This window comes from Aythya marila (assembly GCF_965140915.1).
Source record: "Aythya marila genome assembly, chromosome: 11".
NCBI lineage: Eukaryota > Metazoa > Chordata > Aves > Anseriformes > Anatidae > Aythya > Aythya marila.
In genome coordinates this window covers 21,918,698-21,937,267 of record NC_139052.1, presented here as the reverse complement: position 1 = coordinate 21,937,267, position 18,570 = coordinate 21,918,698, and the positions used below count along the sequence as shown (strand labels likewise).

Sequence of the window (18,570 nt, the reverse complement as noted above, 5' to 3'; positions counted from 1 at the left end):
CTACAAAGCTGCTAGCAAGGGAGAAACTTCAACAGAACTTAAACAAAAAGGAACGGATCTCTTGATAGCAGCAGCATACCCCATCACAGGTCTACACAAACTCTTGAGTAACTTATTCTACAGTGATAACTCATTTTAGATATAATCTTGAATCAAGTTCATCATTTCTATAAATAACAACTTGATCTAAAACAATCCAAATAGCATTCAGATAAATGCAAGCTATCTGTATGGATTGTGCATTGGCAACAGATCAAACAGCAGAACAAGCTGTTCTAGAGAACTGAAACTGAGCAAACAGATGAAGATCCAAATGTATGCAATCCAGCATTAAATCACCCACTATATTCTACAGAAGGAATCCTTCTTATGTAAAAATCACATCTTCCAAAAGCCATCCAAACCAGGCTGCCAGGTGCCAGGAAGGGAGGGGGAGGAGGCAGAATCGGGAAGCCTAACGTGTCATCCCATCAAATTGGGAAGTATCAACAAAGGGGCCCCTACCAGTTTCCTCAAGGATATAAATTATCATACACTGTCTATGTGAGATTTTAAAATTTAAGAGACCTTTCAGCAACAGTTACTGCTTGATCACTTACTGTGATACACATCAAGATACACATACTACGGTACATAGCTGTGATCCTACTAGATTTTGTTCAGTGTACTGACTGATCTCTGAATAGACCAGTATGTTCTTTTACACAGCTTTTAAGGCTTCAAACTTTCCTTTATGCCCCCATATTTTATTTTATTGTTAATCTCTGGCTCAGAGAGTAGAGAGGAAGGGGAGAACTGTGTTGGGAAGGTAGTAGTCACAACATACTTGATTGGTTATTTTTCTCCTCAGCATCTGAATTGGCCACTGTCTGAGACAAAATACGGGCTACGTGGATCTTTGCTCCAATCAGGTACAACAGTTCTGCTAAAGAATTTGTCCCCATCTACCCTCCAGCTCAGCTCTCCACCCCTTAGCTTTCAGCTTTTTAAACAGATTTCAGAAGCAATTAGACTTCTGCCTAGTACACCTTACCTGAGTGCATGAATACAATAGATACAGCGTGGCATGTTCTTGCGATCATAGATATCTGTAGTTTCTGGGTAGAATATCTGAAGATAAAACAAAGTTAGCAGTCTGAACAATACTCACTCTATATACCTCAATGTCATAACTGTGATAAGCCCAGGTCTTCTGCAGTACATTAATGAAGCAGCCCACCAAACAAAATTCTTTGAGCTTCTCTGCCCCTAGCTCAACATCTCTCCTATTTTAAGTGTCAATCTTTCCTTTTGTTTCTTTCACCCAAACCAAGGCTTCCTTCTCCCTGCCCAAGTTCTACACACGTGAAAGCATACAATCCTTCCTTCGTGTGCCTACCAAGATACCAGGCCATAAGATGTTAACGGGGACTTTGGTGAAAGCTAAAACGATGAAAAAATACTTGCAGTAGAAGAGAGAATGAGGATTTTGTCTGGACAAAAATACTTGTCCAGGTCCCTCTGCAGGGCTTTCCTATCCTCCAGCAGATCGACACTTCTCCCCAACTTGGTGTCATCTGCAAACTTACTGAGGGGTATTTCGATATTTCCGAATCCCAAATTTATTCCTTTAACATCATCAAAAATCCCAACAAGGCTCAACTACTAAACCTCAACAAGTTATTTGAAAAACTTTGCCAAATATAAAATAACCAAGTTGCAAGCATATATCCAAATAAAACACAGCAGATTAAGTTATGCAACGCTTGCTTTGGTGATACCGAGTACGTTTTACAGAAAACAAACAAATAATACACTTAGAATCCATTAATGCAACTTGGTTATCAGTGCCGAACTACCACAGTTCCATATATGTTCAGACAATAGCGTTTATTGAACTCCTCTGAGGTATCAGGCCATTCTTTCCTTTAGTATAGCCAATAATTCATATTTAAGTTACACCAGGAACATATTTCAAATTAATTTAAAAATTTCATAGGCAAATCTGAAAAAATGGAGTATCTACTGTTTTCTGGTGCACTGCTTCTTTCAGTGTAGGTTTCTATAAAACTACCACAATCTAACTGTAGCTCAGAAATTGCTCGACAGAATGCAGATGGTATGCCAGACTTGTGATATGAAGGATACTGTACAGAAGAACAAATTATTTTTCTCCTAATCATTCTCTCACAGCAGAATGAAGTATGTCAGCATATTTTAGGATGGACTTTCTATAGAAATGCAAATCTAGAGAATGAAGAACCAACTATATAGAAGACTGACGATTTTAGTTAAACAGCAAATGCTTCCACAGAATGTAAAGCTTTTTGGGGATTATATACTTATCAACACATACAACATAGGAATTACCTTTGGGAGACCGATCTCAGCCATGGCATTCAGCCACTGAATTACATTATCAGTGTGCCGGAAATGAAGACCAGTTGCCTGAAATAAAAATAGGCAGAAACAAGAGGGAGGGCAGACAAAATATCACAACTGACAAGACAGATGGTGGAAACCATACTCTTACAGAAAAGGCATAAGAAGTCTTCTATGTACAATTATATTGCTTATTTATAATAGGGCAAGTTCTTTCATGAACACAAGCACAGACATAAAGCTAAGAGTCCACTCCCCTCACTTACCCAATGTTCTAAAGTGAAGGAGGAGTTTTTCAGGTAACACTAAAATAACGTAACTTTCTGCTTATTCAGTCCGCACATCCACGTGCACGTTTTCCTATTGTAAAACTATACCTAATCCAATACCCAGAGAGCAGCTCTCACCTTATATCTAGTTTGTTCCCTATCATAGATTTTCTTCACAGAAACGACTTTAGGAGAGAAAAAGTTTCCAAGTTTGGCCAGGTAGACGCCATTTCTCAAGCCTTCTTCGAGTTCTGTTGTGGGGGGCAGCTCCTCATTCAGACAGGCCTCCATCCATCTGTAAATGCAAGACGAACAAAGTAGGTCACTTAAATATAATTCTAATTTGTGAACACAACTCTATGCCAAGTAAGTGCCTTGCTGTTACCGCTATGTTACTCTCCAGCATACTATTTATTTAGCGCAGAGGCTGAAAGTCGCTATAGCACTATCGGAAAGTGTGTCATTAAGATACTAATCAGTAATGCTTCAGACAAAATATTAAGCCTCCTCATAACAACTGATTTTCTTGTTGCCTTCTGTCTCATTTAATTTAATGGTGCTATTGCAGTTCAGTCACACCACAGGAGGTTCAGACTGGGCATTAGGAACAGATTTCTTTACCACGAGGGCGGTCAAACACTGAAACAGGCTTCCTAGAGAGGTGACTGATGTCTCCCCCGTGTCCGTCAGTGTTCAAAAGGCATTCAGACAATGCCCTCAATAGTACGCTTTAACTTTTTGCTAGCCCTGAAGAGGTCAGACAGTTGGACTTGGTGATCTTCATAGGTCTCTTCCAACTGAACTACTCGATTCTACGTAAATCTGCTTCTGAATCTCCAATTTTCAGTCCAGCATTCAAGGAACGCTCAAGGGAAAGAGCTAAAAATTACATAACCTGTAACAGGTGAAAACATGACAAAAAAAAGTGATCTCTTGAGCTTGAGCAAGAAAATACGTGATGATTTCTTTGCATTAACTAAAATAAATACGTTAACAAACATTTATTTTCAATTTTGGCGATATTTTTGCACAGTTTACTCTTGATTTCAATTACAAAACACTGTAGAAGTAGCCTAAGGAGATGAGATGCTTCCGAATTCACCCGGGCATTTTTTATTCTCTCCTGAAAAGGCCAGATAAGGCAGTAAACTGCATTTCTAATTACCTAAGGCAGGTAGGCACTTGTGAAAATGGAAAATCTCACAGGCTGCAACATTTTAATGATCAAATGAAATATAACTTTGACTAGTGCAGATACAGAGTCTTAGGTAGTCTTCTTAACTGTCTTGCCTGCATTTATTTTCAGCTATTCCTAAGGCTTTCCTTCTTTTGTAAGCTACCACAGAGCCACCCTCTTCTTCTGTGACAACTCCTCCATTTTTAAGTCTGCTAACATAAACAGAATATTTGGGAAAACAAATTTCAGATAAACTGTACACCTTTGCTACTAAAACTCAAGAGGAATGCCAGTCAAGTTCTCACATCTGAATCTATTTTTTCTTGGTCTCTACTTGAAACATTAGTATACAATGTTGTCTGTCAGTGCATAAAGTAGCCTTCTGCCTTTTAAGATAAACAAGCCATTGTTCTTTAAAAGAGAAAGTATAACACTAGTGCTTTGTTCTTTGCTCAAATTCTGTGTTTGATTAAAGGTACAAGTCAAATAGAAAAAAACATCTGAGGATAAGTAAATATCATCTGTGAATTCTGTTGCCTACACCAAAGAGCATCTAGAAAAGAACCATAAAGTAAATGCAGCATTAAGTCCCCACATTCTTAATTCATACCTCCTGCACTTCTGTTTGAGTTTGGGTTTTTTCTTCCTTCAAGATCTAGTCCCAGACGTTTTTTTTCCAATTTGTGGATTCTTCAGCAGAGAGCTATTCTGACGGACTCATTATAGAAAGGATTCTCATGATTCAATATAGGTTTTATAAACAGCTTGATTTTACTGTTGTTGCTTTGGTTATTCACATTATTTTAAGTATCTGCATTTCTCTCCAGAGGGCACACACTGTGAAAACCTAATTCAAAAGGAAACTTATGAAATTTTCACAGCTGCTCATCATTAAGTACCTAGAATAAGCCACTGTTACTGTCCCCAAATCTTAGTTCTACTGATTCTTCCATCTGAATGAAAACAACTACGTAATTTTAAGGTTCTTCCTCTTTGCCCAGGAAAGCCTTTTCTTCACAGTTGACGCATCTACAGCTCCAAACAACTGAGGTGACACCTCTGAAAAGCTAACACAAGCAAGAAAAAGTGCCAAGAAGCTTTTCAATGAGCTTGCCACACTAACTGATCATAAAAGCAGGACAGCAATGAGATGTCTCCAAAAGTGACAATTTCAGCAGAGCATGGAATGATGGGGAAGGGAAGGGAAACCACATTTCTCAGGAACTAGCACTCACAAAACAACATCAAGAAAACAGTTTTATGTTCCTGCTGGCAGCCCTCCCATAACAGCAATAGTTCAAGGGAGTGGTTCTCAGCAAGAAATGGACAACACACCAGAATCTTCCAGCTTCTGTCAACTTCTCATTCTCCAGCCTCCTCACCCACTTCTAGTCTTTCTCACGTTCCCAAACTTAAGTTTCTTAATAAACCATTAAAAAAAAAAAAAACTCTTTAGAAAACGTACACCATGGCAGTTGTCGTCTCTGCTCTGAACATTCAGATTATAAAAACTCCGCATGGAGGAACTTTCAATCAGGAAACAAGTAGCTGGTTGGAGTAGTTGTGACAAATTACACAAAAATGACTAGACTCGAGCACTGCTTGAAAAGTCCCTTGAAACAGGACATTGCAACACCACATCCAGAAAGGGAAACACCTTTTTCCTCCATTCCAAAAGAGTAGATACTCTAGAAATACAGAAGTTGCCTTCCATGTTCTGGAGAAGCACACAGAAGTTTTTGGAAAGATACATAAATACAACAACATTTCCAAGCCTCAAGTCTCTTACGCTTCTTGTCAGTTTTACTTGCTTTCCTAAAAAAAGAAAAAGAATTACTTGAAGTCAGAGGACTGACTTATATGACTAACTGGAAAACAAATACAACCCAAAGGTCATGTTAAGGGAGTAAGAAACTGAGTAAAAGTACGAAAATACAAATTGCAGAAAGACAAACAGTTCAACAAGTTTTGACATCGGTTTGGTATTCGATATGAACGGCTTACAAGTCTTATGTAGTAAAGGGATATGAGTGCAGAAGGCATCAACTCGGGACACATACAAGTCATAGACAGAGACTACACATGAGAAAAGACAAAAACCAAAACACCCTGTCTGTATTAGAGAAACTTTCACAACGCAAAGGATGCTCAGTCTCTCTAGTACAAATTTAACAGAACTAATAATCTCAAAGTCTCAGCTACCTTCTACTTATCACATCAGATATGGTGCACTTAGATGGTAACAATTTTGAAGTGGAAAAAGTATATATATATATAGCAGGTTGCTAATTTGAGTCTAGTCTAGCATGGAAAGCAAAAGCTTTCCTGTAAGCTTCTGAACAGGCTCCGATAGTGAAAGACCATACTTTCCTTTCTGATGTGAAATAAATGCAGTACTTTGAGACTTAGACTGCTGTATTTCCTCAAGTACTTTTTAAAATTAAGAATTCAAACACTACCAAAAAGATTAAAAGCATACTAGTCACCACATCTTCTTGAACAGAATGTTCTCAAGGCTGCTTCTGCTGCAAATCAAGAATTGGGAATCAAACAGTAAGACTGGGAGAGCACCTCAAATCCCAAATGAGACATATTACACTGTGGAGGGCAGTCTGAGTCTGAGAAAAGGTGGGGCTTCCAACTGCAACCAGTATATGGAGACTGGAAAAAGCATCAAGGAATAGCATTACAAGGAAGAAAAGGTTTCTGGGAATACCTGGCCAGCTTCCATATGTGAGCTAAAAAAGGAAACTCATTTTTTTGCAACTACTAAATTCCTGCTTTTTGCTGCTTTCTTCTCAGAAACTTTATTCTTCTTCAAGTTCTAGAAAATGTGCAAAGCAACTGAATGAGTAATAGAAAAGACATGATGTAAGTTTAAAAATTCTGGCCTGTTATCCAAAAGATATTGTAAAGCAAGCTCATTACTATCATTTAAATTATGCTCTTCCCCTATCCCACAACACACAGCTGCATTTCCTGTGCTACTCAACTTTCAGAGTCTCTGAAGTTGGAAGGGTCTTCTTGAGATTATCTAGTCCAATCTCCCTATAACCAGCTCAAGCAACCATCTTTTCCCTTCCTTGTGAGTGGGACAAGAATTTTCTTTATTGTGAGTGTGACAGCACTAGAACAGGTTGCCGTGAGAGGTAGTGCAGTCTCCTTCTCTGGAGATATTCAAAACCCGCCTGGATGCCATCCTGCACAATGTGCTCTAGGTGATCCTGCTCAGCAGGTGGGTCAGACTACGTATCTTCAGAGGTCCCTTCCAATCTCGGCCATTCTGCGATTCTGCAATGTCACTTACACACCTTAGATCATTAGAGCCAAAGACTCTTGAGAGGACACTGAGTCACTTGAACCCTGGAAGAGTCCAAATGCTAATAATAAAGCTCACAATTCTCTTCTGAATAACCTTGGGAGTGGGGGGAACACTCACCTTGCTCAAAGGTAGGAAGACCTAAAAGGAAAGAGGGAGCATACAACCACCTAACTTAACACCTTACTGAAGAACACAGTTGCAGCAAGTTCTGCTTAAGCACCTCCATGAAGACAAATAATGCGTAATGAGAACATAAACTGTCTCCATGTTCTAATACCTGTTTCAACAAGTTCCTAAGTGGGTGTTAATGTAACTACAAAACCAGAGCAATTTACATATAATAATGCTCCCCCTTCTTGCAGCATAGTTTAACCCTATGCTAGACCTGAGGACAGAATGTTTGTGAAAAGCATTATGCAAAAGCGTTTGTATTTAAAACTTTTTATGCTCATGTTAAAACTAATACTTATCATCCTTAAAAAAGACAAAAATAAGTGAAAGGCAAGCATTTTTCAAGTCTCATTGAAAAAAATAAACGTGGTTGATAGGCAGCAGTGTTTAGACATTAGAACACTATGCCATCAATAAGGTTTCCACAGAAACCTTGTTTGGTTTTTTTTTTGTTTGTTTTTTGGTTTTTGTTTTTTTTGCTTGTTTGACTGTAGTTTAACAGCATTTATTCAGTTGCTGTATTAGGCTTATGTGGCAAAGTTTAGGTAGCAGGGGAGCTGCACGGGTGGTCTCTCTGAGGAGAGTCTAGAAGCTGCCCCACATTAGATAAGAGCCAGTTCCAGCCAGCTCCAAAAGGGGCCTGCTGTGAGTAAATGCAGAGAAAAACAATTCCACAGACACCAAGGACACTGAAGGAGGGGAGAAGGTGCGCCAGGCACTAAGGCATAATCACAGAATGGTTGAGGTTGGAAGGGATCTCTACAGATCATCCAGTTTGACCCACCTGCCAAGCAGGATCGCCTAGAGCACGTTGCACAGGATCACATCCAGACGGGTTTTGAGTATCTCCAGAGAAGTAGACTGCACAGCCCCTCTGGGCAACCTGTTCCAGTGCTGTCACCCTCACAGTAAATAAGTGCTTTCTCATATTCAGTTGGAACTTCCTCTGTTTCAGTTTATGCCTGTTGCCTCTTGTCCTGTTGTTGGGGACCACTGAAAAGAGAAAAGTTCCCCTGCAGCTTGCAGAGAGGTCCATGATGGAGCAGGCTATCCCCCTTGTGGAGAACAGTCAGATTTGTTCAGATAAGCACCAGCTTTAAGTGAAGGGGAATTAAGCAGTTTTTCTCTCTTATACAAACTTTGTGGATGGAGGTCTGCAAGCTTCATATGAGAGGCTGCTGAGGAAGGAGTCTAGTATTGGTGAGACAGCCCTATTTTGGCAGCAGAACAGAATCTTGAGGGCCCTAGTACCCTAGTGAAACCTTTTGATTCGATGTGTAAAATGAATATTGAAGTTCACACCCCTGAACATGCTAATGAGCTTAAAGAAGCATATGCTAAACAGATATGACTACAGTACTCAACTCTTCACCCAAATCATCACCACAGGGAGGGAACAGATAAGGTCAGGATATAAAAGAACATTAGGAGTTAGTGTAAACAGATTAAAAAAAGAGAGAAGATGAAGTTAGAGAGAAGAAAAAGGAAAAGCTGGGGCGGAGGGAAAGGAATTGGAAACCTAGAAGAGGCTGTGACTTTCTCTTCCACCAAGACTGAGGTCAACTGCATGAAGTTCAACAAGGCCAAGTGTCGGGTCCTGCACCTGGGGCGCAATAACCCCAAGCAGAGCTACAGACTGGGAGAGGAATGGTTGGAGAGCTGCCAGGCAGAGAAGGACCTGGGAGTGATGGTGGATAGTCGGCTGAATATGAGCCAGCAGTGTGCTCAGGTGGCCAAGAAGGCCAATGGCATCCTGGCTTGTATCAGGAACAGTGTGACCAGCAGGGCTAGGGAGGTGATCGTCCCCCTGTACTCAGCTCTGGTGAGGCCGCACCTCGAGTACTGTGTTCAGTTTTGGGCCCCTCGCTACAAGAAGGACATGGAGATGCTTGAGCGGGTCCAGAGAAGGGCGACGAAGCTGGTGAGGGGCCTGGAGAACAAGTCCTACGAGGAGCGGCTGAGGGAGCTGGGCTTGTTCAGCCTGGAGAAGAGGAGGCTCAGGGGCGACCTTATCGCTCTCTATGGGTACCTCAAGGGAGGCTGTAGCGAGGTGGGGGTTGGCCTGTTCTCCCACGTGCCTGGTGACAGGACGAGGGGGAATGGGCTTAAGTTGAGCCAGGGGAGTTTTAGGTTAGATGTTAGGAAGAACTTCTTCACTGAAAGGGTTGTGAGGCATTGGAACAGGCTGCCCAGGGAAGTGGTGGAGTCACCATCCCTGGAAGTCTTCAAAAGACATTTAGATGTAGAGCTTAGGGAAATGGTTTAGTGGGGACTGTTAGCGTTAGGTCAGAGGTTGGACTCGATGATCTTGAGGTCTCTTCCAACCTAGAAAATTCTGTGATTCAAGACAGGGACAACTTCTTGGTAACCTCTGCACCTCCACCCTTTGGTGAGGAATATCAGGGATAGCATTTTGCTAGCACTATTATCATATATTAGCACTACAGCGGTAAGTGTATTTATCAACAGCAATTGCAAATCTGTTATATCTGTTGCCTTATTAAATACATTCAACTTTGTGAAGCTGTTTCAGTGAAAGCTCTTAGCAGGGATCTGAAACAGGCAAATGCTGGACTCTGATAATCATCCTTTAACTCAACTCCCCTGCAGCCCATGGCATACCACAGCAAAGCAAATCTCCACACTGGAGCCTGTGGAGGTGGCGGTATAAGAACAGGCGATCTGGCAGGAGCTACCACCCAGTGGGGGTGTGGACATGACAACCCATACTGGAGCAGTATGCTCCTGAAGGAGGGACCCCGTGGTATAGACCCATATTGGAGTACTTCTTGAAGAACTGCAGCATGTGCGAAGCCCACGCAGGGTAAGTTTGAGAATAACTGCATCCCACGGAAGGCACCCCATGCTGAAGCAAAGAGATGAGAATAAGACTATGCTAGAACAGAAGAGGAAGTGTTAGAGACTGACCACAGCCTTAATTCCCCTGCACTGCTCAGAGGGAGGCAGAAAATGGGGGGGGGGGGGGGAGGAGGAGGCGTTTTTTGTTTGCTTTTAGTTTCTCACTGCTCTAGTCTGTTATTAATAAGCACTTAATATTAGTCTCACCCCGCTCCTTTGAAGAGGGGCAATGAGAGAGAGGTGCTGCCCATCAGGGTGAAACCACTAGAGGCATTACAGTCTATAGAATTCCCACTCTGGTTCCTCCATCTCCCTAGCACAGAAACGATCATCTTTAAGCCAGAGTTAACTCTCCAATCTCATCACACAACCTCATGGGTAATGTAGGCCTTCCAATTTTACTGAAGCTTGTCCAAATTAAATACATTCACCTTTCTAGTCAGTCAGCATAACTAGTATTAAATGCATACTCCCCTCCAAGACAAGATCCTTGAGTATCTACAGGCAGCTAGTACCATTATTTGCACTTTAGAACCAGGCGTTCCTTCAGAAGACACAAAAGTAAATATCTAAACAACAGGTATTGTCAGGCAGCCAGTCTCTCAAATAACGTTATCTTCAAATTTTGAAATAAGGCATTGTTCCACTAGCAATGATTGGGGAAAAAAAAAAAGAAGAAAAAAAAAAAGCATCAGTCTCTCACCTACTGACTTATTCTCTCCCCCAGCACAGTATTATCAAGGATTGTGACATTATACGACAGAAAGAAGAGAAGCCATCCAAAGGGGTCTGGACAGACTGGAGAAGTGGGCCCACATTAACCCATCAACATGATATTCATATCATTTTAGTTGCCCTTTAGGTGCCTTTATGTTCTATAAAAAATGATATAAACTACCCAGTCTGAATGGGATATTATATTGTAATATGATGGGGAGGTGGGGTAGGGATAAGATTTGTTCTTCAATCACCTCCCACTGTCTGAACAGACGTTGATGTTAGAAAATTCACCTCTTCGGCTTCTGAGAGTGTGATGTGCACTAGATACCTTGCTCCACTATTAAGTCTCCTCAGAGATATAGCTTCATGTGAAAATCTCTCACTATGAAAAAAGATGAGAAACTCTCCAACCCATACCTAAAGCTGAGACACTGCCATTAGCAGCACAAGCAAAACGCTGCAGTGCCTAATTCACACATTACATCTCAGTTACACTACCAGCAAAGAAGTAAATACAGAAAATCTCAGGACAATTACATAAATTTTAAATATAATAAACTGTTTGAATTCAAGGTGTTGTTTTTTTGTTTGTTTAAGTTAAAACTCTTTTCCAGCAATGCAGCCCAAAGCCCTCTTTTTGGCTATACTAGCAGTAATTCATAACAAAAAACAAAAAAGACAATTTATAAAGACTGCTCAGTAATGAAAAACATTCTTGGAAATAGAGCATGAACTCAAGCCTGTCTGCTCTCACCTGTGTATTTTAATCACTAAACAAAGGACTCCTGATTCTTTCCTTCTGGTCATGCAATCTTTAACTCTTATGCAAAGTGGTATGGCTTCAGCTATAGGAGACAGGAATTCCCTCGCATGTGTATAGACAGCCTGTAGGCCATTAAGCAAAGTAAGTGCTCTGACTGCCAAAGTGGGAGACTGTATTACCGCTACTTGTGTTTTGAATGACACATCTGTCACTCCCTTCTTCGAAAAAGATAATGTCAACAACTAGGCTTGTCCCTGGGACAAAACAGGAAAAACATAATTCCTGACAAGGTGCAGCAAAAACAAATGCTTAACCACTCAGCCTTGTCAATGCTGAGGCAATAGCTGGAAGCAGACGCAGGACAGCCAAGAAACTTTAGTTAAAGATTATTTATCCAAAGGCTAAGTAAGTCTCCACGAATAAGCATCAGCTTAATGAGAATATTAAAGCTGTGGCCTGTATTAGGCATTTTTGCCTAACTTTCTTGTCAAGTCTGGACAAAGAATTGAATAGAATACAAGCATCTCAGAAAGCATCCACTCTGAAGCCAATGTCTAAGTGGTTTTTCTGGGGCTCATTCAAGCATGCATGGTGACTTATAATGGCATTCATCTCTCCCTGTAGCTCAGCATTCGATCCTAAAGATTTTTTATTCAGAGGGACAGGGTGATTTTGAGATACATTTCTATCTTTCTCACTAGTCCCACCTCATCCAAGTCTGCATGGAGAGAAAATTATTATCTGCTAGTACCTAAGCAACCTCTGTAGATGTGCAGTAGTGACAATTGCTATGAAGTACCTGAAAGACTATAGTATAAGCGGAGTCCTCCTAGCCCCTTCAAAAGTATTTTACAGCGGCATGAACTATTAAAATCCTGGAATGAAGTACTGAAAATGAGTCCTCCTTTATACTCTGCCAGCACTGATCTTGTACAAGATCTGTTTTCTTTCCTATAAACATGAGCCACAGTGTGCCCTGGCAGCCAAAAGGGCAAACTACATTTCGCGGTGCATTGAACAGCATAGTCAGCCAGTCAAGAAACATGACTTCCTTCCCTGCTGTATTTAGCACCGGTGCGGCCTCATATTGATTACTGTGTGCAGTTCTGGGCTCCAAAATATAAAAGGGATGTTAAGGTCCATGAAAGCAACCAGAGGAGGGCAAGAAGGCTGGTAAAAGAGCTGGAAGGCATGTCCTACAAGGACAGGCTGAGGATGCTTGGGCCATCTGGTCTGGAGAAGAGGAGATCAAGAGAGGACCTCATTGCTCCTTGCAGCTTCCTGAAAATGGGAAACACCAAAGGAGGTGCTGGTCTCCGCTCCCCAATAACCCATGACAGGACATGTAGGAACAGCAGAAAGTCACACCACAGGAGGTTCAGACTGGGCATTAGGAACAGATTTCTTTACCACGAGGGCGGTCAAACACTGAAACAGGCTTCCTAGAGAGGTGACTGATGTCCCCCCCGTGTCCGTCAGCATCCAAAAAGCATTCAAGACAATGCCTTCAATAGTATGCTTTAACTTTTTGTTAGCCCTGAAGAGGTCAGACAGTCGAACTTGGTGATCTTTGTAGGTCCCTTCCAACTGAACTACTCCATTCTATAAAACACTGCAGTGGAACACGTCTGTCTTGCTGGGGGAGACTTATACAGATGCTCCAAAATATATCACCAGTCAGAGGAAGAGAAAGTTTTCTGGCTCTTAACCTGTACCATCTTTCAAATGACAGACAGAACTATTGAGCAAATTCTAGTTAGAACACATTTTTTCATGTTCCTTACTTTTCTGCTGCAACAGAAGTTACTTTCTGTGTCATACTAGCTAGATTGCCTAGGTCTTTGTGAGAACAAAGAAACTATGTTCACAATTCGTTTCTTGACTAATTACAAAATGCAAACTGAAACACTAGCATTATTTTTAAGTCTTGTAGGAGTCACTAACAGAAACATTACCTCACCTCTTTTTCTTCAATCTTGTTCTTTAAAACTTGCCTTTAGTCGCAATCTCAGTTTCAATAGTCATTAAAAATTCAAGTAAAAAAAATCAATTTATACAAAGGCATGAAAAGACATCTGTCAGGAAAGGAAACAAATAGGCAAACTGGTCTGTCTCATTCCTATTCTCCACATACAGCATATAGGATTGAATGTTTGCAAGAAAGATTTTGAGAATATTAACAATAAGACTTCACAGATTTGTTTTTAGTATTAGTTTTGTGGTTTTTTTTTCCTTTAATAGCAAATACATAGCATCTACTATCTTCTGATCATACTTTCATTTTGTATGAAGTAACACAGCATACTTTCACGCTTACTAAACATGAAGATGACATAAAAGCTACATACATGCTGGAGGCCAGGAATAAGTTCAACATTTTTTTCAACATATTAAGCAAAAAGTCAGAAAAAATAAGTTCAGTAGTAATCATTCCCCTCACCAAATATCCATTTATTTATTTATTTATTTATTTATTTTTAAATCACCAGCAATTTCAGTCCTTCTTCTTCTTACCTCTTTGCTTCCTCCAGATGACAAAGGTATTCATATGCTACATTCTGGCGTCGTCTTTCATCCATTTCCTCTGCTGTTAATCTCTCATTATCCAAGACAGCTGCAAATAGTCAAAAACACATTGTCAGGTGGTTGAAGACTGAATGCAGCCAGACAGGCACACAAAAAAATCATATCCAACCCTTCCCCCAGGAACTCACCACACGTTTTATTTGATTCAGAAAAATGAGGGACCAAACACACCTGATCTTTGCAAGCAACAGAAGAGACCTTGTTTCCTTACCCTTCCTCCCTCATCACGTAAGTTTGATGTCTTCCCTCTGCCTGATTTCCCCATTTGATTCTGAGCCCGCTTTCTCCCCATCTTCCACTGAGCAAAGTCTTCTCTTTTCTTTCTTTCTTCTAGCTTTGCCTTCCTCTTTCTCAAAGGCACATCAGTGACCACGCATCTCTCCACCTATCTTCTGTTTTAGTACTCAAAGATTAAAGAAGGCTAACAGCATATTTTCACGTCATATAATCTCTTCTATATTGTCATACTTCATCTCTAAAAAGATGGAAATGCTCATGGACCCTTATCTGGAGGTGAACCTTTCAGATCCACAACCTGCATATCATCTTTTGATCAAGCTGAGGACCTACCTACGGGCATATGCCTAAATCTTTCAGATTCTATACATTCAAAGCCTTCGTGATATAGCCTGTCCTTTCCACTCTTACAACTAAGTACCTCATCCATGCTCTCATGAGGAGAAAAAAAAAAAAAGCACATTTTTTTAGGTTTTACAGATCAACTTGACAAATAGGAAGTGTCTCATACCACAATTAATCAAAGACTAGCTTACACCTAAAATGCTTTAATAAAAACAAACAAAAACTGATGTGGTAGTAACCATAGCATTTGGGACCAAGCAAGACCTTGGTTGAAACTGCAAAGCAATTTCTCTCAGAAACCTGTCCGAAGTACCTCAGAAGCACCTTCCTGCTTCCATCAACCCCTCCCAAAGCTATAAAAACCTGCCCCAAGCCACAGAGTAACACCTAATACCACGGGAAAGTTCTCCCTCCTCCCGATTCCCCCTGCTCCGTCCTTCCTTCCGACAATACACCGAGTGCGGTGCGCCCCGCCCCGTTCGCGGGACTCTACCTGCTGCTGCCCTCCCCGCCCGCCCCAGGCCTCGCCGCGGCACGGTCGGCACCGCGCGGTCCGACCGGCCGTCGCTTACGCCATCTCCCATCCGCCTCACAGCCTCTTCCTCATCTTTACTCATTCTTGACGTGACAGCTTGCACAAGCAAGCGTACATTTCGGAACCCTTGAGCTAAAGCCTCCCTCTCTACTGTGAGCGCGTGTCCAAGGAAGTGAAGGCGTTCAACCTAAACGCTTCCGATCGCGTTTCGGACGGTACGTCAGGCACCTTTACCGGAACGAACAGGAAGGCAGACGGAAGGGTCCGCCACCGCGGCGGCTCGCCGCGCCCCTTCCCTGCCGAGACTCCGCCGCCGCCGCGCCCCGTCCCGTCCCACCAGAGGCGCCCCCGCCCTGCCGTGCTCCCCTCCCCGCGGCGGACATCTTGGGCGAGGCGCGGGACTCGCCCGCGGGAGGCGCGGGCACCCCCCGCTCCCCGACGGCAGGAGACCGCCCCAGCGCCGCGCGCCCAGCACCTTCTCCCAGCGCTCTGTAGCGCCCGGGGAAGAGACGGCGGCGAGACCCTCGGCGCCCGCCCCGTGGGAGGCGCGGCGGGCCGCGCCCAGGGGCCCTCGCACCCCGCCGGTAGGGCCCGCCGGCCAGCAGCAGAACCGAGACCCCACGCTCTCCCCGCGCCTGCGGCGCCGCAGCCTCCGCTCTCAGCACCGGTCCCCGGGAAGGCACGGGCTGCGCAAGCCGGGCTGGGCGTCGCCGGGTAGGATGTTACTTGGCGGCCCCGCCGATTCCCGGACCCGAGCCTGGGAGCCCCGGTACTCACAGCCATAATGCGGCCGGGATATGGCCAGCCCGTCCACCTCCTCCGCCGCCATGGCGCTGCGCTGGACCAGGGCCGGCCGGGACCAGGGCGCGGCCGTTCCTCTTCCTGCCGCACCGGGTGTGGCGGGGGCGGAGCCGCCGCACCGCGCTCGCTCCCTCTCTCCCCGCCCCGGCCGCCTCCGCCAGCCTCATCCGCTGCCGTGGCCGGGGTGAGAGCCTGCCCCGTCTCGGCCGCCGGCTCGCCCCTCCTGCCAGCCTTGTGGTTTCAGCCGGACTCAGCGACCGGCGCGGCCCAGTCCGCATCCTTCAGCCCTGCTGGGACTTCGGTCCGCCCACTCGCAGAGCACTGTGCTCCCGCGGGCCCCACCCTGCCTGCCTCGGGGTCCCCCTCACAGGGGACCAGACTTTGTCCCACTTGTAGCACCCTGAGATTTCCTGTCAGCCCCGCTGGCAACACTCAGCTAATCCCTGGCCTGCCAGCCCTGTTACATGGGATGCAGCCTAGGTCGAGCCAGCCAGCACTCCACAGCCACCAGGCCCAAAACTTCCAACCCTTACACACGCAGCACTGCCCTGCAAGCCCCAGTGGACAGATACACTGCAGCCAGATAAAAATCAGCCTTGACAGTTATCCCACCCCTCCCCCTTACATACACTCCGCCAGGCCAGGCTTACGTAGACTCTCTTGTGTATCTGTGTGTTTGATCTATTGCCTCTCCTGTTGCTTGTCCTTTTTTTTTTTTTTTTTTAAATGTTGAATATTTACTAGTCAGCCTTACAAACAGCATTACAGAGATACCTATTTTTTCCTTTTTTTTTTTTTTTTTTGAAACTTTTTCAGTTTCAAAATTTCAGCTAGATTTTTTTTTTAAATAGTACTTGGCCTTAATGCCTAGTCATTAGTTCTTCCCTGAGGAAATGAAGAGCTCCAAAATTCAGTCCCTTATTTAAACTACTATTATATGTTCTTTTGAAGGTGTTTATTTGTCACTTCCTTTACAAGATAGATGTCTATAAATGGTGCTGGGAGAAAAAAAAAAAAAAAAAAAAAAAAAAGATTTTTAGAAAACCTGAAGATTCTGAAGCTGCAATTCTATAGTCACTTCAAGACAACCTAGCTGCAGGCTATCACTGAAACAGAAGGTATCTCTAACCTCCTCTGTCCTCCTCCAAACAGTATAGTATATACAATTATTCCACCCGCCTGTGCAAAGTATTGTAAGGCCTTGCATTCCAAGAAAGACTGGGAAATAATAGCCTATTCAAACAGTTTTCCACTGAAGAATTTTTCAGACATATCCTAATTTTTAGCAAAATAAAGGCTGAAGAGGGAGTAGGATCTGCTCTATGTTCCATTTAGCACTAAGAATTCTAAGTCATCACTTACTCTCTTTGTAGTACACATGGAGCCGGCCCAGATCGCTGAAATAAAAATAACATCTAGTGCCACACCACATCTTAGCAGCCTTCATTCTGATGAATCTTCTCATCTTCATTAGTCATTTTTTCTTAACATTATTTTTTGCACCTCATGTGTTTACAGACATATGTGACCTTTCCCTTTAGACCACATTCATTCAAGATACGTTTAAATCTTATCCTCTATACCTGTACTGAGGTTTAGGTCCGTATTCGTTTTTGTTGTCTTCTCTAATTACCCAGTTTAGCTACATTCTCTGTTCTTACAGGCCCAGAATGCCCTGCATGAATCTGACAGAATTGCCTCAAATGACCCAGTGTATGTTTTAAACACACATGCATGTGTGTTATATACACACACACACTTAATGTGCACGTGCGTATATATACACATAAAATGCATGTATACAGCCGGGAGCTGCCTGGCACACAGCTCTAGATGCACACAGTCTGCAGGACTCCTCATGGAAGACTGAGAGCAAGCAACAGACAAGGAGGAACCCTAACCCTGCCCAGTCCTGCTATAGTCAGGACATGCAGCTAACACACAGCCACAGGCTGATGAAATAGCAGAGGAGCACTTACTCTTTGTAGGAAGGTGAGCAATCTCTCCATTCACAGAAACCATCATGAAAACCTCTCCTTTTCCCTGTGACAGTGCAACATGGGCAAGCTGGCAAGAACACTTCTTGAACTGCAAACACTGTGTACTTGTTTCCAAGCACCAGGTACAATTTCTTTCACTTGAAGCATCTGTAAGGTCCAGGGAAGCCCCACAGCTACCTAGAGGAAGGAAAACATGGGGCGATTCAAAATTTATTTTGTCTGTGGCACAGACATCCTCCCCTTCTTTTATTTTTTAACACCTTTTAATGTTTTTTTTTTTTTTTTTTTTTTTTTGCCTGTACTTGTTCTCATGTAGCCTACCTACAAAGGCACTTTGAGAACCAATAAAGTAATTTAAGTCTTAACCAGCCCACTATATTTAGTGGAGCTCAAACCCATACCTCTCACCATCAAACAAGAAATT

At 43.0% G+C, this 18,570-nt stretch overlaps 1 protein-coding gene across 2 annotated transcripts in view; it reads right to left on the bottom strand.

Annotated features, from left to right (window-relative positions):
* IQGAP1 (IQ motif containing GTPase activating protein 1) overlaps positions 1–18,306 on the bottom strand; it is a 60,533-nt gene extending 42,227 nt beyond the window's left edge. The window contains exons 1-5 of one of the 2 annotated variants that reach the window (XM_082768721.1): positions 18,126–18,306; positions 14,157–14,256; positions 2,769–2,925; positions 2,350–2,427; positions 1,034–1,110 (exon numbers count right to left, since the gene is read on the bottom strand). In XM_082768721.1, coding sequence (XP_082624847.1) covers positions 1,034–1,110; positions 2,350–2,427; positions 2,769–2,925; positions 14,157–14,256; positions 18,126–18,171 — 458 coding nt within the window. In that variant the 5' untranslated portion in view covers positions 18,172–18,306. Of the gene's footprint in view, positions 1–1,033; positions 1,111–2,349; positions 2,428–2,768; positions 2,926–14,156; positions 14,257–16,122; positions 16,375–18,125 lie in introns of those variants that run through there. The other variant, XM_082768720.1, reaches the window with a different exon arrangement.
* Positions 18,307–18,570: the final 264 nt, after the last annotated feature.